The sequence below is a fragment of the Aythya marila genome (assembly GCF_965140915.1).
Source record: "Aythya marila genome assembly, chromosome: Z".
In the NCBI taxonomy this organism is placed as follows: Eukaryota; Metazoa; Chordata; class Aves; order Anseriformes; family Anatidae; genus Aythya; species Aythya marila.
Window position 1 is genome coordinate 79,916,505 of NC_139080.1, and position 27,936 is coordinate 79,944,440.

The following is a 27,936-nucleotide window of genomic DNA, read 5'->3' on the forward strand; positions in this document are numbered from 1 at the left end:
TATACTTGTTTGATTTGTACCTCATTTTAAAAGATATTATTCACGCATTTCAAGACACTACTGATCATTCTTCTACATTTGAAGCTTTGTTATTTGAGAATCCACAGTTTTTCAGATAAAATACTAATGTAACGACTGACTACAATGATTTGTTTTAAACCAGTTTGCTGGTTTAAAAAAACGGATTTACAGAAACAGAAAGCTGTGCTTTCATCTCCCATTTACCATCTTTGTTCATCAGGCCTTTCTCATTCTCCACTCTAAGGAACGACAATATTAAATCATAAAAATCTCCCTCAGGATTACCAGCTACTTCCCCCCCCCCACACACACCTTTAACATTCTCATGTACAAGCCCTGAATATGTGTAAGTAGCATTGCTATGTATATCTGGAAAAATACCTATTTTCCTTCCTAAGTGGAAAACAACATGTACTGTTCTGGTTTAAATATGAAGACTGATTTTATTAACTATAATTACAACCAAATGTTTTGGCCTTGCTACTACTGTCTGACCATACCCAAACAATCATCATTCTTTCCTTAATCAGTTTTTCTCAGTTGTTCATACATCTCTCCAAACCACATCTGACATATTTTAATATTTAGGGAAGGAGTTTGGGGGCAGAGAATAGCTCAGATGTGAAAAATAAATAATTAAAACAGAATTTTGCCTACTCATTTTTACAAAATGGCCTTGAGGCTGCTATAACATTTCTGGCAAATAAGTCTGGCCTTGCTAGCCCTGTAATCAGTAGATACTGAGATATCATAGATATGTTCACCAGTCATCATGTACCTAATGAATGCTGGAATTGATTCTGGTATCAAGTTTCTCAAATGCAATTCCATTTTTTTCAGCTTGTGAAGAAAAGAGGAAAATTACATTTAATAAATTAAACCAGATACACTTTTTAAAATATTTTTTTCTTTGCCAATTTATAAGCATGAAGAAAAGCGCAAAAGTAACATTTTTGTAGATTTTTCTATTATGCCTAGCCCAGCCACTGTGAATGGTGAAACAAGGAACATTTTCCTATTTACTCTGCTTTGGGACATCATGTATCCTAAGACTCTTTGTCTTTCAAGCCCTGTCCCTCTCCACAGCATTTTAAAGAGTGTCTGACAGCAGGGAACAAGGTATCTCTGTAAGGCACATCCTAGGGGCCAGCACAGCAGCAACTCAAAAGCATATGTGGAGCAGAGCCTACTTATACTAGAAATTATGGAAGAATAGTTTGTTAAGCATTTCATGTTAGTCCTCCTCTATAATGTGCAAGTTAAGACTAGCATTTTTTCTTGCAATGGCAAATATAAAAAGCCTTCTGTTTTAACATGTTCTTCCTATATAACTAAGCATTACTGTCTCTGAAGAAGGCCAAAATTAATGTAATGCAAAGATAATTACAATGTCAGATAAATAATATCAATATTAGTTTTCCAGGTATTGTAACAGGACTACAGACAGACATAGAGAACCAGGAGAACTTGAGTTAAAAATGAGACAACATTGATCACCAGCTATGCAGCAGGAACACCAGCAGTATATTTGCCTGATATATGTATAGATGCATATATGTGTGTGTATATATATATATGAAAAAATATTAAATATGTCTCATTAAAGTGAAGTTTTAGTGATGAATCTGAAGGATAGTATCAAGGTACATCAGAGCATATTCAGACATATTCTCTTCAATGCAATGGAAATGCACTAGAGTACTTGATGGAAAATCTATTCAGGAACGGCAAAAAACAGTATTATGGCAAGTGATGAACTCTTGATAAATCAGAGGTAAACTGAACAGAAATGGAAAGGAATATAGAACAGGAAAGAAAGTGATCAGTAAGTTAGAAAAAGTATCTTTACAGAAGTATTCTGGATGAACACTGATACAGGAAAACCAAATTCGTCATGGCCAGAAAAAAAGCACAATTCAGCAATCAAGATACTGGTTAAGCAGAGAAACAATAGTTTTAGTTGTACAAAAAATAGTAATGAGCATCAATACAGTACCTGGAAAATATTTGCAGCTCTTAGAACAAACCTGGCTACTGTTAGATGAGTTTTGAACAAAACAGGCTTGAAAGGGTACGAGAGAAAAGCTAGGAATTTGATTTGGGGGTTAAAAAAACTTTTAGAAGTAAACAAATAGCTAGAATTATACTCACAAACAGTATAGCTGGGTTTGTGTTTGGAAATGAAGTAAAAAGTGAATAAACAGAGAGGAACAAGGACAGCAAGATGGTGGAAAGGAGAATGAGGCAACCAAAGGATGAGAAAAAACACCATAGAAAACATGGAAATAATATCTGGAGCGACAGGAGGTAAATTATGAGTATTTCGATAAGGGAATTAATGGCACTGAAGGTGAGACAGGTTGAAGTGAATCAAGAGTGGGTCAAAAGTTCCACTTCATTTTAATGTCTTTTTAATGTGACAGGCCAAGTCTGGATCAGGGAAGGTCTCTAGTACCTTTGGAGAAGAGGTGGTACCTCACATGCAAAGAGTGTGTTCACCCAGTCAAGAGATGAAAAGCTGGTGAGAGGCAGCACGTGGCTCAAGCAAAATGGAATCACAAGGGTTTATTAAAGATGAGAGAGACTGAAAAAAAAATAAAGTTAGACATCAAATGGGAATGTCAATTAAGAACAAGAGAAAGAAAAATTATGCAAAGGATGCAAGAGAAGAAGACTGAAACACTGGAGCAAGTGGAAGAATTAGAGAAGGAGAGCTATAACTCCTTCCTGAACATGAGATAGGAGACGACTGAGCAAGAAAAAGAGGGAAAGAAAGGCAAACCAAAGAAAGTAATTACACTATGCGTGATTCTATTGTTTTCTTCTTTTAAGAAGTCAGTGTGATCATATGTGGAGAAGGATGGGAAGGAGCAGTCAGACTTCAGCGGGGATTCCAAGCAAGCAGAGAAGAGCCAACTGAGATGGCAAGCATGGGAGACTTGATCATGTCTGAGCATAAAGTTGTTCAGTTACAAAGGTGGCAGAGCTGAAAAAAAGGAGATAAATCTGTAGCGAAAGGAAGTCGGGCTGGTCACAGGATTTCCGCTGGAGATACTGTGCTACATGAGAGCAGGACTGGAGGAAGCGGATGCTGGGAGACCGCCAGGGCCAGCACTTGGTAGGGAAGAAAGAGGCCAGAGCAGTTTGCCTAAAAGCTCTGCTCAAATATACGGTTAAAGCAGGACAAGCTCAGAAGTCAGAACAAACAGAGGTCAGGACCTGCCAGTGTTTGCTCCGGCGGAACAGAATTTGCAGGGGCTGCACAAAAGCCTCAGAGATTACTTGACAGGTTTGGTCCTGCACTCAGGCCGAAGAAAATGGAAATGATTGGTGAGCACGCAAGAAAACTGAAATGTTAATTACCTTAAAATATTAATTATCTCCAGGAAATCTCCCTTTGATTTGGGGAATCCCAGCTTCCCAACGGCATACGGCATGCATGTGCAGAACTGGAGGTTTCCGAGGTATTACCGCATGTCTCAGTTAGTGGTCCCTTGATCTAGAAGTGGTTTTGTTCCAGTACGCAATATAACAAGTTCTCAGAGCAACCAGTGATTTCTCAGTCTGTTTTACATACCAGCATGTCAACGTTACAGTGGTTCCTGCTCACATAAACCACAGCTGCAGGCTTAAATACATGCCTCCTTTTCACTGACAGGAGCAGTAGTGCAATACAAACTCTGCAACATGCAATTGTTTTTAACACAAGTACCAGTGCTGAAAGATGTATGTATGACATTACTTCACCAATTAAGTACTGAAATTAGAGGTGGCTATGTTTTGAAACGTGGATTATAAAGCTTCCATCCATCTGATATATTTACATGCGATTATGCATCTTACAAATCTATGCAAAACCAATTGCACCATAGTGCAATCCAGCAGTTACTCTTAAATATAATGATAATTTTTTAAAAGTACTAGAGAGCTACCTACAAAAATTACTTTTTCAGTAATCATCTTGAAAATTCAACTTTGGATGCAGCAATCCCAACGCTTTTGAAGAAGGCTATACAAAATTGCTACTCATCCCATGGAAAAGATTACTAAAGATTTTCAGTAATTGCACCTGGAATCTTAAGCTGCAGTCTTTCCTGAAACCTCCCAATCCTCAAACAATGTTGCAGCAGAACTCCCAGTACCACTGCCATGGGAGTTTGACGTTAGCAAATACGAAATTTAATCAAGTCCTGACAGCTTGGTCTGTATTTATTCCCTAATCCTCCTAAAATTCCCAGGAATTTTACCCAGATACAGGAAATCAGATTTTACTGGAGAGAATTGATTTAAACATTTTTGCACATTAGATTTCATGTTAGGAGCCATTTCAAGACTATGTACATATGCAGCACAACTTAATAAGCAAAAAGCAGTTTTATACTAAACAGCAGATGAAAAGTTGGTTCTATAACTCAGTATGAAAGCAATGCAATATCCAAAATATTGAACACAAATCATTTTTTTACTGTGTATCTGAACCAAACATACTGTAGAGTTGCCGACTGCGTATCTTCAGAAATAAAAGAAAAAAAGACACTGAGAGTACTACATACAAATACAGAAAAAAAAAAACATCAGCTACTTTAAGTAGGAGATGCAGCTTTCTGGATTTAATAGTGAATTGAGAAATTTTTGGCTTTTTGTTCAATTAAAAAGCTACCATAATGCCCACAGATAAAGACAAGCTATAAACAATATGGTTTTACCTGCTCTACACCTAACATAGAAATGAGAAGAAAAACGTTTTCCATAGTCCATAGTAGCATGGGACTCATCTCTAAATTTCTTCCATTGCATAACAAGGTTTAACTTAGGCAGCTGCTGCAATACAAAAGCCCCTCGACAACATTAAACTGCAAACTGCTGAGCAACTGGAACAAAGAATATTGACAACGCTGCCTGGGTCCCAAAAGAGTACATTTAGAAACCAAGTAACTGGAAACAAGACTTGCACCAATTCTATGGTTCATCAAACACATGCAATAATATGTTGATTCTAGGGCGGTTACAGGCAGCGAGTCTGAACGCCTGTCAGGTCAGAATTAAAAATTAAAGCAGAGGTCTTGGCGTGTGAGGAACTGCTGTTTTTTGAAACAGCCAGTAATGCTAGAAGGGGTTCAGAGGGAAGGTGCAATGCCTCACGAAGTTTCTCATGAAGAAATATGCAGAGTCCCATCTTTGCCTGTAGCCGTCGTGAACCAAAAGGGAATGTAAGAGAACTTCCAATTAAAAAAAAAAAAAAAAAAAAAAGGAGTTGGGGGGCGGAGGAATCCATATAATTACTTAGCAGTGGGGTTTGCCAGAACAATGGTGACAGAGGGTTTAGAAAAGGAGAAGAGACTAAAAAGAAAATTTGCATTTTTTATCAAGGCTGATAGCCAGTTTTGAGAAAGGCGTTTGAGAAAGCTTAGGAGAGCAGCATTTCAGTCTTGTTTCTACCATTATCTGTACAGAAAGTGAAAATATAATGTTAAAAATAATCCAAGAGCTCAAGGGACTTACTCTATTGTGCACAGCCTCGAGAACGTAGATGTGATTTTGGTAATGCTGGTTGTGCTGGCCAGATCATCATCATCTGGCTGATACTACTACCTAACTACTGCTTTCATCACACAACAGCATGATGAGACATCAGTCTGCACAAGGAACAGCTGATACGATGTATTAATTGACTTACCTTTCAATATGTTTCAGAGGTCAAAAGTGAGCCCAAGATTACCTTGAGTAAAGGCTAAGTAAATGCAGAGATCTCACACTAGTAAATATGCAATGAAAATATCGTTAAAGGAAGATGCAGTGCCTTGGATGACTTGTTATGTACACACATACAAAGAAGAATGTTCAGAGTAGGCACTCAGTCTGCAAAAACACTTCTTAAAATTAGTTTTTAACTGGACTAACACATGGAGAAAATCATTATATTTCGGTACTTCACTACACTCTGATGGGGAAAAAAAAAAAAGCCTTCATACAAGTTGTGATTGTTAGTTGAATTAGAATGACTAGCTTAATTCCTGAGCTTTACTGAACACTTTTCCTGTATAAACTTTAGCTGTAGGGCTAGTAACATTAGTTACAATAACATTAATATTACGCAAGTGTAACTTTGGGTGTCATCACTTTCTAAGTATTTTTAAAATTGATAAAATATGAAAGGAAAATATTTTTTTTTGTGATTATGGAGCCTTTTGTCTTCCTCCACTATTCATTTGAAAAGACATTTGAGTGACAATGAACCTTTTAAAAGATGGACCTGAAGCAGGACTGCTAAAGCAAATGTTTTGAACTACTTGTGTATTAACATACTTGAAAACATTTGCTCAGTGCATCGTTCCTCAACATCTTTTAATAAGATGACGCATTTGCAGGCTTACATTTATGTAATTTCTCATACAACTGCTTTTTTCCTAAAGACAGAGTGATGCAGTAAAAAGAGTGATGCAGTAAAAAGAGTAAAAAGAGTAAAAAACAAGCTGAAGTTAGTAGTTGATGGGAAAACTGTGCTAATGGATGGGAACTTCCAAATTTTTCCTCTGCACATCTGGAGATCACAAGCTGGCAAGTGCTAGGTTAATGAAAATGGTGTATTTTATAAACCTTAAAAGGGATCCATGAAGTCTACCACCTCTTGCTGCATGGTCCAAAACCAAGCACAAAAATAACTGCTGTAGAGACAGGCACGTGAATAGTTTCCCCCGAAGTAGCCACATGCCAGGGTGCCAGCAGCAGGCAAGAGGAGACCAGGAACCACCCACCCTCTGTCACTGCATGCAGCTCCAGCAGCCAAACCATTGCCCTGGCAGGGAGAGGCTCAGGTGCCAAGCAACCAGGCCGTGTTCTCGCTAATTCACATTGGAAAATGAAACACCTCTAGGTCTACATTGTTAGGTAACACCTGGAGAACAAATTTGGCCTTAAATGTTTAAATTGCATTCTGCAGAGGCTGTCTTCTTCAGCTTTTTTATCAGAACGATGACGTGGGCATTTAAAAGAGCTACGTGTAGAAAAAGACTGATGGAGAACATTAAGATGTGATGAGTTGCTGTGGCCACCCCAAGCCCTCATCCTCTCCACACAGACCTGCTGGTGCTGATCAGAGGCTCAGCACCTTCTCCAAGGATGTCCTCAGTGCTCCTTCTGAGCATGGAGCTGGTCACTCCTGGCAGATCCGGCAAAATTGTCCTTAAATACTGCCAATATATAGAATACTTAAAAACTGGAACACCAAGTTTAGATACTCAATTTGCCCCATTTTACTCTGGCAATTCATGAGATACCTGTTAAGTAGCATGGAAACACATTTTTACGGAGTGACAAATGCTTCGCAGAGCTGTTGTGAAGCACAGGGCTAAAATACAAGGTTTAGAACTTCCTACTCTTTCATACTCAGGAAATACTTTCAAATATCAGAAGCACTGAAAACTGCAGATGAAATTATGGGCAAAACTTGAGGAGGCTTTAGAACAAATCTGCTGTGACAGGAAAAAATGTTTTAAGAAAATCTGGCATTTTTCCTTCTCTGGAAATAAATACATTTGGCACATTTTCAAGTCAATCATTTATTTAGTGCATGTTGTTGACTTTGAAACAAGATAAATCATAAATGATCATAAATGGCACTTTTAAAACATAGACTTGTAACTATTTTTCCTTTGACCCTCACTCTATTTCACCACAGTTTAATGACCAGTTCTGTTAACCATATTAATTTTACAAGGAGTCTAGAATATTAAGAATTTCAGCACAACTCCCAGTCATTCGAGCAACTGTCCAGGGCATGTAACATATCTTCTGAACCAGCACAAGTAAAGGTTTGCCAAGCTTTTTAAAGCCACACTTGGGGAAATAACAAAGACAACATGGTATTTTGTCTCTTTGGGCACAAGAATTTCCACTTGAAGGCAAACAGAGAAATTAAATGTCACCACTAGGGTCTCAGAAAACTAAGCAGACAATAAAATCAGGCATAGGAATGAATCTAAGTGTGAAAGGGACAGAGACTCAATGATTCAAGAAACTTGACAAAGGAGAACCAGAGGTAAGCTTCTGTAGCAAAGCCATGCAGGCTGAGAATGGGAACAAATTGAGAAGTCCCGTGTGTGTGTCCCAGATCCCTGAAGACATGAACTGTAAAACAGAAAAAAGGCTTCTGACAATAAAAACGAAGTTGTAGCATAAAAAATAAGAGCAAAAGGAACCTGGATGATCAGGACTTGCATCTATGAAGGAGTAGATCGTATCAGGTAACAACCTCTTTGGACGAGGAAGGAGTTAGAGCTCATCCTACAGAGAGGATTGACAGATACAGTGGCACTGGAAATAAAAACTAAAAACCAAAACTAAAAAACGGTTTGAAGAGTTACACCATGGTCGTGTAACTGCACAATGTTTTAAAAAGTTCAAATAAGATCCACAATACAAAAAGGAATGCATCTTGCAGTTTTGCAGCTTCAGTAAATAGCTGCATGGTTTGCTTGTTCAGCGAAAACAACACAGAAATGGCTATAAAAAAGCAGTTTCCACTGACACAATTCTTTGTCCAGGAGAACACATAATGTACACGTTTAGGTAATGATTGTGTGTAATTGCTTACAATACATGCAGAAATAATAATTCAATTTCTGCTGTTATCAAGGCAGTATCTCAACAACTGCAACATTTGTCAGGCTCCATTTAATAAAGTTAGAACACATTTTCTGACATGGATTCTAGTCAGCAATAAATAGGAAATCCAATATGCAAATGCTTTACGATCTTTTTCTTGAAATATTTCCTTTGATCTATCTTACCCTGAAATTCTGAAAATTGTGAATAATCTGAAAACAGAATGGAACAGGTAGTCAAATACTATGTTTTACTGCTTTGTTGCTTTTTTCTTAAACCAGAAGTTCCTGACAGAACCAGGGTTCACAAAATCTTTTGTGAAAAAGAGCTCATGGCATCACTTCCATTCATCCAGTGTTACTCCTGCATCAAAAAATGTTTATTCAAAAAAAACCAAAGATATTACTACATGTATGAACTGAGCCATAGTTTGAAACAGTAAATCCCACGATTTACAAGGATAAGTATCCTAGCACCTGTACGTCCACCCAGCCTCTTAAAAGGAATCCAGATTTATGACACCTCTGAATTCACCAGCACCTCTGGAATTGATCTGACTTCAAAACCTACTGCATACTCATGACACTTTGAAGTGAAAAAACAACCAAATAACAACAACAACAACAAAAAAGCCTACATATATTAACAAGACCTTCGTAGCCAACCTTTAGGGGCCCACAGCTGAAATTAATTCACAGTTTCAAAACCATCAGAGCACAGATTACCAGTTCTTTCAGCTCCTGCTATCTTTAAATGTATTTTTAAAGCACATAACAAAAGCAAAGGTTTTAACTATCTTTCAGATCTAGGCTTAATGGCAATAATCTTAACGTTAACTGGGCCATTTTCAGTTAACATTATTAACAAATCTTCTTCTGCTCTTTCTGCCAGCCCTGTTTTTGAACCAGCAGGGGACTGAGTTACACTAAATCCTATTCTCCAAGTGCTGGAGAACAGGAATCTCGTTAATACCGATCCCCTGCTGGTTCACAAGAACAGCTAGGACAGCTGAAGTACACTGCAATGCACATAGTATCATTCAACTTTTTTTAAAAGATTTATTTTACATTTTAGGCAGCTGACAAAATAAGAACGAAGAACAAAATAAATATATCAAGACTATCAATTTTTTCTCTTCCATTTATTTTGAAGTTTTTAATTCACAGGCCTGTCAACAACTACACCACTTGTTAGGGTTGTCTAATCCCAGGAAACATGGACAAGCCCAAATTGTCATTGAAGAACAGTATTAAAGACGCCTGTAGAGTCTAAGAGGGTCTTGTGGCAAGATTTGAAGTTTCTCTCGAAAAGAATTTGCATGGGATTGGAGTGGGACACAGTGATTTAATAAAAAATACCATCTATAAAAACCCAGCCCTGCTACCATATAGCTTTGGAAATCTCCAACTGTTATTACAGCTTCTTTTTATAAGACCAAGTTCCTAGTTAATTAACTTTCCTTCTTCTTTCCAAGAGCATTGTTTTTTAGAGAATGTGCAGTTAAGAAGTGCTTAAACTGCACTTTCTACCACTACAGCTCCCAAAATCAGACATTCCCTGCACAGCTCCACTGGACAAACATTCATACTCCAGACTGAGCTCTATGGGAAGTGCAGTGGTTACCATCACCTTCTCCAGCTACTGATGATGATGTCGCATCCCTGTTCTCCCCACCACCTTTTAAAAGGAACAAAATCAAGTCATTTTGCAGGATGGCACCCACTGAAGAACCAAAGCATGCACACTCGCTAACTCACAAACCTGGGGCTATCAAGTTCACGTCACCCACTTTGAAGACAATTTGCCCTGACTTCTGCAGCTTTAATTCTAGCCCCTTGCCTGTAAGCACGGAGAAATACTCTGTCATTACATGGTCAGGCTTTTTTTTTTTTTCTCATTGTCATAGACTGCTTTGGCCACAGTAGGTGAGTTACCTCTCTGCCCCAGCAAACTGCAATGGTTCTTCCAAAAGGAACAGCAGTGTTCAATCACTTGTTCTTTCCTTCTCCTTGTATCTCTCTGTCTGCCTAGAGATAGCTCTATAAACCCTCAGAGAACTGGTTTTGCTAAAAGGTACTGGGAAGAAAGAGTTCAGCCTGAAGAAGACACCTTGAACAGAAAATTCAGCAGGAGCTACCAAGTTTAACTACATCTTAAGCAACTAAAAATAGACTCTAAAGAATCTTAACCTACAGATTCCGTTTATTAAAATTATTACACGAACTGTAAGAAAACTGGGAGTTACATTTTGTTTGTGTGTTTCTTTTAGTGGAAATAAAAAATGTGTACTTGCTTATTATAAAGGTTCTGGAACTACCTCTACAGCACAAGATTACATCCAATAACTCAGTAAAGCATTAAAACCAGAGTAAAGCTCTGTTTTGAAATCATCCTCTTGGATACTCCATTCATACAATCTTCTCATTGTATTTCGGATTTCAGGGAACTGAGTGTAAGCAAGGTCAGCTTCACCAGGGACATTTCTTTTTTTGGTACCTAATCATTTTCTGTATTTCACTCGGTCATGTTTCCTAAGCAATCAAGCAGCCTAAGAAAGATATTTTTAAAAAAGAATGAAAGCTTAGTTCCTTACACAATTTAAGAAATGTGATTTAGGGAACTGATGCTTCAACGAAACCCTCTACATACTACAGTGCTGCAAAAAGAATGAATTTACAAGACTCATCTTCCTCCAGGAAGATTCTACAAATTATCAGTGAAGGAAGCAGGGGTGTAAAGGAACTTCCTTGTCCCTATTAAGAGAAAAAGGAAATAGTTATTTCCCCTATGTGTCTGTCTCACTGTTGAAAGACTTGGGATTGAATCTCAAGGCTGAGGGAAGAGGAAGAAACTTTGTTCCAAAGCCTGGCCTGAATACTGGCAGCAATATGGAGAATACATTTTAACTATATGAGAATCAAAAAGTATTCAGTTGGCTGCTGGAAACAGACAAGGTCCATGAGAACAGCACAGTCAAGCACCAAGAAAGGCCACTGCCAAAGGGAGTACAGAAACCTGAGATGCTGACGGATCAGTCCCTGCCTTCCTCGTGCTCAGGGAAGAAGCTTCCCAGAAGACAGTGAAAGGAAGGCTTCTTTCTTTCCAGCATCAGGGAAGACAGAAGACTGCACAGGCCCTCAAGGGATGTCCATCACACAGCTAGGGAAGGAACAGTTGGTAGGAGGCTGTTTAATTTTGTTTATCTTTCAAGGGAGGAGGGCAGTTACTGGAAATACAGAACGTAAACTGCTCTAAATGAGCCAAGACAGCAGCTGTATCTGACTTCGGAGTGGTAGGAGCTATAATCTTGTCATCCATCAGCCCCCAATCCACCAAATGTTCTCCGTGTAACAATGGGGAAGAAGCCACTGGAGCAGGAAAAAGAAAGCAATTGGCAATGCGAGTCAGAAAAAGCAGTGCTGGTGTACACAAAGTAGACTAACGTTAAAACCATAAAAGTAATAGGAAAATAAACACAATATTATAACTGAACTGTGAGGACTGAATAAAAAGCTTTCTGCAGTGACATGTGAGAAGCTGTCCAGAGGAGCCCTCTGTAACAATTTTACCCTGTTTATTAAAATTAAAAATAATAATAATAATAAAGTAACAATGTTCTGTTTATAACAGAAATTTATAAATGTTTTTCCCCAACAGCTAGAATCAGAAGAAGGTCTCTTTCCACAAAAACATTTTGGGGAAAAAAAAGTGACTAAATTAATGAAAAGCTGGCTTCTATATTAAGAAATAACTAAAACTGGAGAGCAAAGTAGAATGGGTGATTCTGTTTCTACTGTGTCCTATGATCCTAATAATGCAAACATATATGTGAGCTTAATGAGACTATTCACACACACACTGCTACTCGACCATGAAATTGTTTGCCAGATTAGGGCCAGAGTTCCTGATCCTGCCGTCAAATCTGTGCAGGCAGATCACAACATCCCTGTAGATCTGTGATAAAGTCAATGAGGTCGTGCTCCAGAGGGATTCAAGTGTCTATCTTTACAAATCTCTCCGCAAATCTTATTCCTGTGGAATTGATTTATAAAGTATAACATCATGCTCCACTATAGGCACATTCACTGTCTGCATACTTCCCTCCCTCTCCCTTAGAGCAGAAAAGATACTAAAACTCACCTCATGGATTGTATCCAACTATTATGCAGTTATGAACCTTGCAGATCTCATCAGCTAAAATTTCAGTTTTGCAATACATTTATGGAAATCAGATTTGAAAGCAGACCTGGAAAATGTTTTCAAGATTTGCAGTGGCTCAGAACATAGTGTATATATCATATACCTTATAATGAGCTTTGTCTTCCTCTTCCTATGTCAGAGTAAATTAGACAGGTCACACACCTCTTTTGGTGTGAATTATGCAGAGTACCACCTTCTCGGCAGGGCGTATTAGCCTCTGATGGGTTACAGGCTGCTGCATCTGAGTTTTGTTATAGGTCTCTTATGCTCCTTGGCATAAATCTGGTTCATGCACGTTACTGTGACAGCACTATAGGGACGCCCATTTAAGTTAAGGAGGGGCCACATTTAAGCAGCCTACAATGAGAAAGTGCAAAGCAGAATTTCACTTTAAGGCAAGTTTAATTTTGATTCTCCTTGACTACTCCAGTCACCATTTTTCTTGGAGCACACAGGTATGCGTGTTGTGTTTTTTTTTTCCTGCAATACTATACGTGTGAAATGAAAGGCTCTATTTGTACACATGGAAGTTTTGCATATTTGTAGTAACTAAACTAACAAAGTTTGCATTGCGTGGAATGTTGTTAACATGAGGATTAAAAACCCCCAAGATTTCAAAACCTCATTTGTTAAACAGATACTCCAATATGGAGGTCCGCCACATTTCTGCTAAAATAAAACATGCTGTGAAAGCTCAAGAACCCATGTTACCACAATTGCTTGTAATAGTAAGGCATTAATTTGGCAGAAAATTCAAGAAGGCTATTATCTGTTCACTGTGACTTGTGTTACATAATGTGCATTTCATATTTAGAATAAGGTTTGGATGTGACAGTTCTAGTCAGCCATGGATATGCACGCTCCCTCTCAAGAGGCTTGCCTGCCTTTCCTCCTCATTACTTCGTTTTTCACCACCTCTCACAAGGCATTTGTTGTTCAGCTGTTCTTATTAAGAGCTGCATGTCTCCCACAATTTGTGATCTTCAGGATTCATCTTTCATCATATTAGGGAGCAGATGGAAGTTGTAAGTCTTTGGTTTTTCCAGGCATGTGTTAAGCAAGTCTGAAATGAGTCACTTAGAGGTATTAACAGAGCAGTCGAGCTTATTACAAAATCTGTGTTTGGCATATTGTGCAGAAATAAGACTCTCACTTTCACTTTTACATTTTATGAGTCTAAAGAAGAATATATTCAGGCAAAGTGCCTCAAATCTAGCCAAACAATTCTATCAGAAAAATAAAAGTGCTTTACATCAGTGTAGTACTGGCTTTACCTTATCATTTGGTAGATAGGAACGTCTCACTACGTGGAGATGCACACGTGGACACACACACACAAGCAGAGTTCTCAGAACACCCTCTTGTAATTGCCTCCAAGAGAAATTTTACCAGCTAAATTGGAACCTCTAAATGCAAGCACTTATTAGAAGGCTACCCTAATCTCTACTCTCATTTAGCATAATAAACATCAAACAAAATGCTGATATGTAAAACAAAGCATCAGAAGAAAGAATACTGAGAGAGGACAAGGAGTGGGAGAGGAAGAGCACACGCAGGAAGCGGGTTACTGCAAGGCTGTAATCCTGCATTTGCTCTCTATTGATCAAATGATCAATACTTTATTGATGTAGAGCATTATGTACAATCAGTGTTAAATATTAATGTCAAGAGACCTTTAACTCTAAATTCAGAGCATTTGTTATTCAATTTAATATTCCCAATGTTTCTATGCTACAACTTAACCTCCTAGAGTGCTGTAAAAACATATGGCTTACACTATGCAACAAATTAGAATGATTTGTACGTCAACAGAGGTGAAGAAATTTTTAAAATACAACTAACAGAACTAACAAAAGTTTAAGAACAGGATGTTTTTCAATGAGTGCTACGTAAACTCATGGTTGCACGCACATTGTCATTCTTAAAAGCAAAATATGTCAAAAACCTTGGTTAAAAAGATTTTGAGTTCACTCCAAATTAAGTTTAAAACCTGAACTGCTAAACAGCTTTTGCTTTAGTAGCATAAATAATCCATTATAGCATCCAAAAATTAAAATTTGAATAAATGGAGTTCTAAACCAAATACATGAGGGGTATTGCATGAAATTTTGCAGTAAGATGTCATCACTCTAAGAAATGGTTGAAGTTAACAACTGTTCATCAGGACAACCAAGCAATGAACAAACTGTAATGTCCTGGGACTTCCACCAAACGGGTCAAACAACACCAGTGCAGCCTTCTTCCTGGAACTAACGTATGCCATAGCCTCAAAAATACCTTGGGTTTATGTTAATTATAAAGTAAATGCCAGTCTTCAGTAGATAGAAAAGTAAGCCCATGCAGAAATCTATAATGGAATAAAGCATCTAATAATGTAAGTGTTCAGATCAACTTTTTTAGGCAGATCATCTTACAAGCAAGTTTTACCTGTATATTGTAGCCATTAAGTTACTCTGGAAGGCTGCAAGGCAGCCACTGCCTTTCATCATTTGGCCTCTACTTTATCCTGTACACTCCACAATATCTCTTAGACCACTCACTTCTCACTTAACCTGTTGAATTCATATTTCCTCCAAGCAAAAGAAAACAACAAGTTTTGCTCTACTTCATAAATTTGGCATGGTTTTAAATATAGTGTATATAAGTCTTTTTAGTGTTCCATTATGACTAAATCCTATTTTTTCCCACAGACCATTCCCTGAAAGTCTCCCCTCATTAGGAAGGCTGTTATCTCCTATTGTTCTCAATGAAAATGAAGCGTAAAACGTGCTTAGAAAAGAGGCACTCTTTCAACATGTCCACTGCCTCCCTCTGGGAACAATGAAAAAGGAGCTAAACTGCCTTCAGGGGAGATGGTGGTTCCTTATACTGTCAGAGGCTTCCACTTAACTCAAACTAATTAACCATTTTACTTCTAAACTGAGAAAATTAAATCTCCACTCAAAGGGTAAGTGTTGGAATTTTGGGAAGGATATATTGTTTTTTTTCTATCTGAAACAAATGGTTCAGTCCTCACATTAAACGTGAAACACAAATTTACCTTTGGAAATAACCTTTACAAAGAAAAAAAGAAAAAGTGGACTGTAAAAAAGATTCATTTCTGTATGAGAGCTTACGGTTAACATTTATGACTTGGAGTAGTTCAAATCTGAGTAACTACACCACCCAATACGGTATGCAAAGGAATGATGAAGGAGGAGGGCAGGGGCAGAATGGGAACATGATCTGCCTTCACAGAAATGTGAGAAGGTAAATTCTTTTGGGGGTTTTCTTAGCATTAAACAAAATGGAAAAAAAATTCCTTATTTTCCCACAAAAGGGGTCCGTGTAATCCAATGAAAAAAACTACTCCGCTTGGCAAATTTCTGAACAGCAAATAAGTCTTGGAGATAACAGTGAAGTATTATTTTGCGCTACTTGAGATACACCCAAAAGTACATGGATCGAATCCTGACTCAGGTAAAATGCTGTTTTCCTGAAGAAAGCAATGCCTACTTTGATGGCAGGCTGAAACATTCTTTTAATCATTCCTTTCTGAGCAATTGCATTAAAGAACATCTACTAAGCAATAAAACTGCGCAGCTGAAGAAAGTGGAAAAGTTCAGCTTGACTGTGCATAATTCTGCCAATACCATTGTACAAGATGAGTCTCAGATCCTCGGTACCAACCGCACTCCCAATAAATACTGTCCTTCCAAAAAGACACCCACCTTATTTTACAGCAGTGTTCCTTTACAATTGATAACTGGAAGGAAGGTAAGAACTCTTCACATTTTCTACATCTTTTAGATTTACAGACTTCTGGTTGCACATATGAGGAAGTCAAGGACTTACGCCCTTGTAAGACATCTTAACAAAAATATTTTGTACTGAATGTGAGTTCTTAATTGTTCATTTGATTTTTCTAACAGACCAGAGAAATCTTCAACCATATGGATTTGTACAATGGATTTGAAGAGGAAATTTCAGGGTAATTACCTGACTTCCTTAGTCTTCTTCTAGCTTTCATATCCAAAAGTATTTTACTATAAAACCACACCTAAACACTGGGAAACAAGACGTATCTCTGTGGAATGAAAGAGCAGTAGAGAAATGCATTTCATTCATACTTAAAAATGAACACTATTTACATAAAATGTAAAGCGTATTGTTCTAACAATGACTGTATGGAAAGAAATGCTTTTCACTTCCATATTGGTTATGAAAAGAATGTTATGACCACTTAAAATAAATAGTTTTAGAAAAGAATCTACTCTCCAGGTACACAGGGGTAGTTATCTACATGGTAGTAAGAAGTGTATGTCTGAAGAAGGTATTTTAAAGGTGAAATTACAGATACAGCGATGAACAGCAAACATATAATGGGCCTTTCTGCACAAATTTGCAGAACTCCTGCAAGGAATTATCAAGCAACTCAGACCAGAAGCATTGCTTTAATAGAGCAGTCCTTAACTGGGCAAACGAGGCCAAGCACAGACTACGCAGGGTATCCCACACACTCCTCAGTCAAGAGAAATCACACTTAACCGTAGACCTGCGCTTGGGAATCTCTGCTTTTAATCTCTGCCCATGGAAACATGAAGAACCTCAGAAAAAAAAAAATAATAATAATAATGGAGAGTTCACAGGAAGGCCATCAATTGCTTAGAGATCTGAAATACATTCTTTTCCACTCATTCATGAATCTGTATTTCATGATTGCATGGCAATATAATTTGGCGTTTGTCCCAAGAATTACACAGAATTCAGCATTTTGTAAATTACCTCTGATCCTCCCTCCCTCCCTCTCTGCCTGTACTTGCCATCTCTTGCTCTCCACAGCTGGGAAGGATAGAAAGGGGTTTTTGTTTTTTCTTTTAAGCAGGAGTTACCATGCATTCTCCATGCCCTGCTCCATGCAAACAGACAGCTGGAAGCCAGATCTAGAATCCAATTTTCAGCAAGAAGCCAGGGAGGACCCAAAAGCACAAACTGCCTAGCTAAGCTGCCTGCAGAAGATCACAACAGCAAGAGCTGGGGAAGGCAAGAAAATCAACAGCTAAGACGAACTCCACCATCCAACACATGAGAGGCAGAGGAGGAGTTCCTTGACAGACTGGAAGAGATTGTGACTGCTGTTAAGCATGAGCTGAGACCTCCTGCAAAACACAACAAGCAGATCCATTTTCAAAAATTATCCTGAAAGAGAAAAAGCTTCCATGTGTTTTGGTCAACAAAAAAAACTTCACCTAAAAGACAGTTTTATGTGGGTTTCAGAAGTGTTTTTTGTTTGTTTGTTTGTTTAAAGTAGTTTCATGAAAATAGGAACCATTCTGCCACTGTGCTGTGGAAAAAAAAAAGGCTTGAGATTTATGGTCACTTCCAACAAACTTCCACTGATGCCTTCATACAATGTTGCATCATAAACCTCTCATGGTAACCTTCAGTCCTCAAATTCTGAGTACTACTAAGGATACATTAAGGTTTAGAAGACATTTAAGGTCAAGCAAGTTCTCCAGAAGAAAGATGGGCACAGAGAAGAGGGAAGAAAGAGGTAACTGTTTCCCCCTAAAATAGATCCATAAATGCAGAGACCTAACTTATTCCTATGGAAGACTAACAAAGAGATTGGTCAGCTATCTCGTGTCCAAACACTATTCCCATTAATCCCTAAAAAAAAAAAAATAAATTGATTTATATCACTATGATCTTTAAAAGGAATCACCTGTACTCATTGTAACAGAGTCTTTAATATATCCTACAACTTCCAAGTAAAGCTAAGCTCCCTGTCAAACAGTTTACTATTAAAACATGCTAACAAATCAGACGGAATGTGATACTAGCTTATGAGACTGTACAGTCTCTGAGGCAATGAACATGTCTTTTTCTTATCCTGTAAACTACTCAGCCGTCTTTTGGGAGCCACAAAAACAAACAAGAGACCCTTACTCAAACCAAAAGTGATTTTTCAAACAGCCATGGAGAAGGCACTAATAAAACCTTACCTGGAAAATAATCAAGATTTTACTACAGCTGCTTGTGAGAATTAATAGATCCCTCCTAGCATCAATACCACATGGAAGGACTTCCACTACACTATGCAAAGGAGGCATAAAAACTTCTGGACTGTAATAAGATTTTAAGCACTAGGTAAGGAAATCATTTGTCAAGAAAGAACTTTACAAATATCACCCCTCCAAACCCAGAATCCAGAGATGTGACTGAATGGCCGTGCCAGCAGAATTGGAGAATGACCAATTCTAGAAGTCAGATTCACCCCTACCAATGAGCTTCTAAAAGTCTTTTTGTTTGTTTGTTTTGTTTTGTTTTGTTTTCCCCTCAGGAATCACAGGATTTCCATTTTATTTTCCCTTCTGACCCAGTAAGTTTTCAGCTTATAAAGAGATCGAAAGAAGGCAGGAACAACATACACGTGGGAATCTGCTTCTCACAACAGAGTATCTCAGTTCCAACCCAGAGAAATGAGATCTATTAAGACAGTTGAAGAGATCTCCTTAGGACACTGTGAAGAAAAAAACATTCTACAGTGAAGACCAAATTTTGGCTAAAAGTAACCACGTAAGTGATTTTTCACAGGACTTCAAAGAACACAAAAGTTTTCTTCCAGCCAAAGTGATAGTTGCATGGAAAATTAATCTATTTTTTTTTGTTGTTTTTTCTTCTTGAAATGCTCTGTTCCTACTGTAGTAATAGCCTAGGTAAGCACCATTTTTCTTTCCTGAATTACCTGAAATATAAACAAAGTGTTTCTAAGAAATTTTCATTAAATTTCAAGGCAAGCACACACGTGCCTGAACCAGCACACGCACTTTCATGACATACATCTCTCTTCTGAAACCTAAAATGTGAACCTAATGAGTTCAGAGCCTTATTCACTTAGTCAAAAATAAATAAGTAAATAAAGATCCAACTGCAAATTTCAATAGACAATAAAAATAGAATCCCTTGTAGATCATATGGAGGAGTTGTAAGTGTTTAACCTCAGGGTAAGGAGACAAAAAAACTTCTTCTTAAAGCCAGAATAGCCCTTCACCTTTGTATTTATTTTATTTTTATTCAGATGAGCATTGTTAGTACTGCTAGGAGTAATAGCCTCCACTCTGAGTGTCACTTCATGTTCTTGCTGTCAGACATGAAAGATCTGTCTGTCTCTTCTGACTAGCTCGATAAAAATCCAAGGTGTGTTAGTACAATCTGAACACACGGAAATAGTACTACCATACCTCATCTCTGCAGAACGGGGATGATACTGCACAGAGAAACACGTATGCACGTACACGTGTAGCAGAAAAATTTAAGTAACAGTTGCGTAAAAGCGTATGTTTTTCCTGTTATTTTACACAAATGGTCAAGAACAGATTCTGTGGCACAGACTTACGGGCACACACAGGCTGAGACTGCTTGCTTGATTAAAGAGCATTGATAGCAGAGGAAAGTTCAGATGCACTTTTCTTCAACACAGTGCTCCAGATGGGTTCTGATGAGGGTAATGCTAGTGTTTTTCCCCAAGTATACTGCAGATGTACAAAGCCCAGCTGCAGATATTCAGTTGTATTAAATGACGAGCAAAGCAGAGGCTGAAATGTTACAGCAAACTAAATAATGAAATAAAACTCATCATTCAAAAAACTTTTGTAGAAGAATTAAGGGTGCGGGGGAATCAAGCAGCAGCATCTTTCGCAAGTGCAGTTGAGATACTGTGAAACTTGAAAAGTAATCAAATCTTCCTGTGTATATTCATTTTATGAGTCAAGCTCTGTGTGTTGCAGACTGACTAGCAACTGTGTTGTTTGAAGCAGCAGTATTTCACAAATCATTAAATCATCCCCAAACACTTCCCACCTCCATCAAACACTCTTAAATCTTCCTTCCTTCACAAAAAGCAAGATACTGGGTCAGCTCATTCACCCTAATTAGTGTTAAACATGGCATGTCGGTGTAACCAGACCACTCACACCTTGGGCAAGAATGCTTTCCTTAGGTCAAGCAGAACACACACCTAATAAAAAATTCTGAATCGCTAGTATGAATTAATAAGCAAGCCCTCTGTGCTTTTTGTACTTGGCAATTACAGTTTTGAGATATGACAGTGCAACTACAAATGCTCTGCTCCTTGACCTGCAGTCTCACGGTAGGACTGAGTTATCAGTGCCTCAGCCCAGTGCCTGGCTCTCTGATGGCCTGCGCTGGTGGTGGAATTTCGACCCCTCTGGAGTCGGTGGCAATACTCCACATGGGTTAGGATTTCACAAAGCATTTAATAAATGTTTACCTTCAGCAGCTGTGAAATATGCTTGGCTGTATTTTACAACCATTTGTTATGTGCATTAATACAAATGTACAATAGACTCATGAAATATTAAATATATGCAAGATTTCAACAGCCTGCACTTATCATGATGCACACTGCCTTCCTAAACAAAAAGCACGTGACACTGAGGAACAGCATGAGTCCTGCTAGATATTAGACGAGTTTATCTCAACTGTGAGGAAAAATAATGCAATGGATAGGTTTTCTTGTCACTTTAAATGATTAAGGTTTTAGAAATGCCAGCAGAATTAACTGATAAAATAAGCCAATGTATTTCTGATATAAATATTCATCTGTCTTTATGCAGATTTATATGTGTATAGAAGAATATCGTGGTTTGATTTTTCCTTTATCAAGCACCACTTTATAGAGTACCTTAAACACCACGCAGTTTTACATCACATACAGAACTATTTGACTATTTTCTCAGGTTTTTACATTACCGTTAACACACACCATAGTGCAGGCAGAAGTGAGCAATAAGATCATGTAATAGTCTAAAACCTGTGGAAGTTAGAAACACTAAAAAGGAAATGCTAGAACAAAAAAAAAAAATGTTTGATAAGCTACTCAAATTTTTAGGAAAGAATAATATAGATTAAAATAGTGAACTTACTGATCGATGAAACTCTCATGAGCTTACAGAACTGTGGACTCTGTTCCTTTTCAGACTTCCTAGTACTTCTTTATTTAAGTTTTCCTCTAACTGGTGATTTCATTTGAAAATTATTTCGTAACAGCTTTTACAGGTTGCAGATTTTTGGCTTCTGTCACATACCTTACACTGCAAGTGCACAACGCCCCCACTGAAGTCAACTGTCATACCTTGGATTCTGACCTCCACAAATTTAATTCACTGCTGTCATTCCCTGCAGTCATAAACTATTCCTGTAAAGCTATCTCTCCTTCAGTGTGGAATTAAACCTCGCTCTCATAACAAGGATTGAAAACAACAACAAAGCTGTTGAAATGCTTTATTATTCCAACAACTGTGTATTCAAAACAGAACCCATAACATATCGCAGAAACTGTGTTTCCACCAGTGATGTTGTTTGTAATCTTAGGAATGTGCTTTACCAAGGTGGTTGACTTTAATGCTTTTCTGTGTGGAAAATTTCCTCAGAATTTTATTCCCTTCTCCAACGCTGCTTTTTTCTCATTGATTATGTAGAGCGATCACTGTAGCATGGACATGATAGTGCAAAATTATCCAAGCTCCTTTACCAGTCAGCCTCAGGATCTAACTGCTAAGGAGAAGGTATTAAAGGGTCATTGGTCTGTAAGTAAAATATGCCAAACAGTTCTAACTGTGTTGATGGTACATTTGTAACATAGTCCAAAAAAGGCAAGATCATCAGTCATTCACATACTACGTGAACCTGAGATTTTATCAGATTATGACAATAGATAACAGAAAATAGTCTCTTCGAAGGCTCATTTAAGTTTTTCCAGGTTTGTGTTTGTAAGAGAGTGGGCTATTGAAGTCTAATTTTAATTTTATATACAAAAATATTTTTCTGCAGCAACTACAAAATATTTGTAAGACAGACCTGGAATACAGCGAAGGAAAGAGGTTTCAGAACAGTATCATCAGGGAGTTTTACTCCCTCTTTATACTATTCGAATGGCCCAAAGGAATGATAGTATGCCTTTAGCTCAGTCAGCCTGCGGTTTTCCTTAGTGAACATGAAATCACCGGGTGGAGAAGAACTGGCACAGGAGACAGAACCCAAATTGCATCCACAGTCCAGAACGCAGTTCCAGATTTCTAGAGTGCTCCATTTATGCAATGAGAACAGAGAAAAAGGAACGAAACTGTTTCAATGTTATGGACCCCAAAAATTTAATTTTTATTTTTTTTGGTCCTCTCAGGTGAAATTGCACTGAACTCCCTGATGTGTTCCAAACTGGGTCTCAAATGTATCAAAACTGGCATAATACTTTTTACTGTTATTCCTCCTGTTCTCCTGAACTGGCTGGCTTTACATTTATCTTGTCCTGTGATACCTAAGTACAATAGTCGTGCTTGAAGCCTGTATGGTCCCGACAGAAGCCAGGGGGTAGAAGTGACAATTACATCTGTTGAGCAGCCTCCTCTGTAGCACAGAGTATGGATATGTGGACAGGACATATCTGTGCTTCGATATGGGCCGCATGCTATGGACCAGCCTGTTGTAACCACAGGGGAAAGACAGAAGGACATTCATTGTTCTGAGTTAATGCAGCGTTTTGATCTCTGAGATGAGTAACAGTTTTCCATATGGCAATAGGTAATCACAGAATTAGGAAGTCCTAATTCTGAGGCATCCCCGGAAAACACATGAGAGTGTGACAGACACCTGCATTTGAGATACTGTCATGCAGAAATACTTCTCTATCACATTCCACACAGTAATGAAAGCATGGTAAATATACACAAAACTTACATAGTCATGAAAGGCTTTTGCTTCACTTGAATGTTCACATGTTTCTCGTCTTTCTGGAGCTGCACAGTAGAGATCCCAAAATACACTGCAAATTAAGAAGTTAGAGATACGGTGAGAAAATCATTGTAATACTCGCATAGATTTTATGCTGCACACCGCACATGCATGTTTATATATAGAAATAGACACATCACTTCCTTGCCAAGAGCTGAAAGCACTTACCTCTATGAAAGAGTTTAGCTTTGTAAAACATCTAGGAGGAATTGAGTCCTGTTATCTGATTCTCTGAGGCGAGCAGTGCCGTACTCGTTTAAAACCACCGTGGTATAAACCAAGAAGCTAATCTAACAAGGTTTAAGGGTATAAAGCTCTACATTTAACCTCATACCTCTGGCAACTGCTGCTATTTACGTCCACAAAGCCCTGGAAGGGACAGATACATACAGTAATAGCATGAAAAGGCATAGAACGGAAGAGAAAACTGAGGAGTTCTTCCAAGGTCCAATACTGTGCTTTAAACAAAAGTTCCTAGAAAAACAGGTGTAGGAATAAGAGTAGGAAATAGATGAATATCTTCTTTGATAGCTCTTGGGTTAGACGGAACGAAAGGAAATTACAATGCTCTGCCTTTTCACTCTCACCCCTGTTTGAATGGATTTATACATGACTGAGTCCTAACACAAAATTTCTAGAATTAAATTATGTGTATACTAGAACAATCCCGAGAATAAAGTTTGTTTAATATTGTTTCTTTACTGTTTAGTCCAGCATCACAATACAGAATTGTGGAAAATGTGAACACTGCTGCAGAAAATCAAAATTAAGGATAATGCAGACATCACAGGAACAAGAAACATGTTCTCTTTTTCAGGCTTCCATCAGGTAGCTAAAAGCATAAAGGTGAATGAAGAATATGCCACCTTCCTGACAGCTGCACAAATCACTTGGGATTTTGTGTTCAAATGGAACCACTTTTAAATTTGTAAAGTCTTGTACTCCTGGCAGCTGGACATATTCTCCATAATGTTTTATTCTTGCAAACACAGACATACCGGATACATTTGAGGCATGTGACAGTCTGTAAATACCATGGCTAAACAGCAGTGACTATGAACAGTCTTTTCTCCTTGGGAATTTTACACAAACAAATGTGTCTCTCTGCACACCGGTATATTTAAGCAAGTGGCATCATGCGTGAAAAACTACAAGTAAATTTTGTGTCTACCCATATTCTGAGCTGAGAGAAACTGTGCAAATGCAGACTTTACAACACCAAGCCCGTGCTAACACACACTGCTTCTCCAAAAGGCTGGTGACTTGGGTTTGGCTAATCATTTTCATATGCTATTTCCGTGAATAGAAATGTGGGCTGAAGACTATGCATGTGGATGTGAGCTTCCTCAGTCACTGTATGTACATATTTCATGTCATTTATAAATATTATTTTCCTGAACGTAATTATTTAGGGTATGTATAATGCTTTTAAGTGCACGGTTTAGTAGAAGATAGTGAACAAAGAAACTCTGGCCAATTTTCTTTGAAGGATGCTGTCTTATCAGTCTACTATGCAGTATTTGTTTTCTTGTAACTAATATCTGTGTCTTTTCCCATACCTAATTTTCTGTTCTTTCATTTCTTTTATAAGAAAATGGTTCTTTTTCCTCATCTTCACATTCTTTTTACAATGATCACTTGAATTTCTTGCCTGCAGCTGCTGGAATTTGCAATCACTGTATTCTAAAAATCGGAAAGAAAATGGACACTTACCACCACCAGGAGTGCAAGAATCCTGGGGGCTCCCCCAGTGTGATGTTTTTTTCCCATCTTATCTGAAATAAAACCATAAAAACACAGGTATTCACTTTTGTGATTATTGTGACTACAAAAAAACCTTACATAATATCAAGAAAAGGAAGAATAAGAATAAAATGTTTTGTATCTACGAAAGGCTTTATTATCATCAATCTGAATGTCTGTGTTATGTACTTTATTATAAATACTACTTTAGCTCATGCCTCTTATTTTAGGAAAGCGTATTTTAGCATTTATTTTGTAGAGATTCTGAATATAGCTTTATTAAGGATGTATTTTGTATCACTCCACCACTGAGACGTGCATTTTCTAAGCTCAAGAATGCATGAACAACAACAACAAAGAAAAGTTTTAAAAAAATGCCCCTAAAACTATCTATAAGATCTTCCAGTTTGTAGAAGGAAAAACAGAAGATACAGAACTAGTGTTACCAATTCAGCAGGTGGCAGTCTTCCCTCCATATCCAAAGCTAGCCGATGCTTCAAGATCATCAAGGACTGCTTTACTGCTAGAGGTAGCATGACAAATACCACTAACAACCAAGCTACAACCTGTTCTCCCACCATCCAGTGAAAGTGTAAAGCTGGCTTGGCTTGGTTTGTCTGCACTGGCAAATGCTCTTGAATAGAAAAATACTGTCTGTGAGCTCTTTCCCACCTAAGAAATCTGGCTTACTTCAAACATATATATATATTTTTTTTCCCCCAAAGAAATGCAATTTAGTAATTTTTACACCCTCAACTTCACACTTTTATTGTTACCAGCTAACTCGTCAGACAACACAACACACCGTGAGAGCGCTGTGCTCTACCTTAGCTATTATCACACAATCATTTTATTAGTGCCATAGTGACTGGTTTGTCCTTAGCTACAAAACTAAATAGTCTGGACTATAAAAAAGCCAGTTTAATTGCTTATGGAGCTCTGTTGCAAATAACTGAAGATCTCTAGAAGTTCACATGACACTTTATGGGAGGGAGGCAGTCTCATGCTTAAACTGGGTGGAAACCAGGGCGTTACATACACTCCAAATTCCTCCAGTTACAACTACACATAGCACTATTTCCTGTCCAATTCTGTAAAAAGATCATTGTTTAAACACAAGCCATGTTCTGCTCTACAGGCAGAAGTAATGGCTGACAAAAGAAGGATTATTCTAACGAAATGCTTCAACATCTTTAACACGAAAGGTATTTAACGATGTATATGAAGGTACATTAAAAGCTTCCTAGAAAAGGTAGACATAGCATGTTCATACTGCAAGAGACAGTAGCGAAGCTGGGATTTTTCAACACGGAATAAAACTTTCTCAATTCCAACTTGACTGCCACCCCCAATTGTTAAAAAATTTAAACAAGTATGTTTTGTCAATAGCTGGCAGGAGTAGAATGCACAGTTCATAAAAATTATATAAATACTTAAAACTATCAAAAATTATCTTAAAATTATCTTAGAAAGGTAAGCTCCAGGTATTATCACTTCTTTTGGTAAAGCTGGCAGAATGAAGCAGGGGCATGGCACTTAACCCCCACCCACCCACCCATCATCCCCACTTCAACCATCATCATCATCACTTAATAGCACTTAATCTATAAAAAGCACTTTTCAAACTATGAAACCCTTGCCTAAACTGTGCCAGGTAAAAATGTTAATAAAAATGAAAAATGTATACAAAAGAGAAAACCAGTAACAAAGTTTTAAAAAGGATTCAAATGCACTCCTCAGCGCCATGACTGCTCTTCACGCGCATTTAGCATGGCTTAGAAGGACTTGTGCTAATCACCAGGGATGTGCTGTACTTACGAGAAGTTTTGAAAGTAACAGGATGGAGAGATGCAACATGTAGTCAAAGCTAATTTTTTTTAGTGGAGTTGAAAAACCATTCAGTTAAGAGTAAAACTGTTATCTGTGCAGAAGGACCTCACTGTGTCTAAGTAACATTCATTGACACAGGGCTTGAGGAAATTGCCTGACCCACAAGTCTTACGCTGGTCCTTTTTAGTAAGACAGTTCATAAATTTATTCAAAGAAGGAACCTGAATGACAGGGGGAAGTTTTTGATTTGTTTTGCTTTCAAAAAATACACACCTCTGTCTGACATTGAAAACGTTTGTCAGATCACACAGACAGGAAAAGAATTATAATTAAAAAAACAACAACAACAACAAAAAAAACTTGTTGTCAGCTTTATCAATAACTAGCTCATAACTACTGATCAATCAGCTGCAAAATGCCTACTTTCCTGGTCTAGCTAAGCTAGCGGAATTACTCCTACAAGGCCAGAACCTAGCTTTGAGGACAGAAAATACAGGGGTAAGGATCAGCTCTACAAGAAAATTCAGCAGCTCCAACACTGAAGGAAAGATTCTGGAGCAGAACAGTTTATATTGTTCTCTAAAAAACTGTGTATCCCATCTGAACAGTTCTATTCTACCCTCATAAGAAAATGACACTGTTTGCATAGCAGTGGTAGTCCCTTGTCATTTTGCTAATTGTACAATGACTACATGTTTCAGGATGAAACAGCTATTAAATTATTTCCATCCAGTACTTCATGTCGTG

At 37.9% G+C, this 27,936-nt stretch overlaps 1 protein-coding gene across 10 annotated transcripts in view; it reads right to left on the reverse strand.

The window, feature by feature from the left end:
- SSBP2 (single stranded DNA binding protein 2) overlaps positions 1–27,936 on the reverse strand; it is a 190,277-nt gene that overhangs the window by 121,213 nt on the left and 41,128 nt on the right. For all 10 annotated transcript variants that reach the window (XR_014319371.1, XR_014319372.1, XM_082783536.1 and 7 more), the window contains 2 exons: positions 25,330–25,391; positions 23,563–23,647 (listed from right to left, as the gene is read on the reverse strand). Coding sequence is in view for 7 of the 10 variants with exons in the window: in XM_082783536.1 (XP_082639662.1) it covers positions 23,563–23,647; positions 25,330–25,391 (147 nt within the window). In the remaining 3 variants the exon portion in view is untranslated. The remainder of the gene's footprint in view (positions 1–23,562; positions 23,648–25,329; positions 25,392–27,936) is intronic.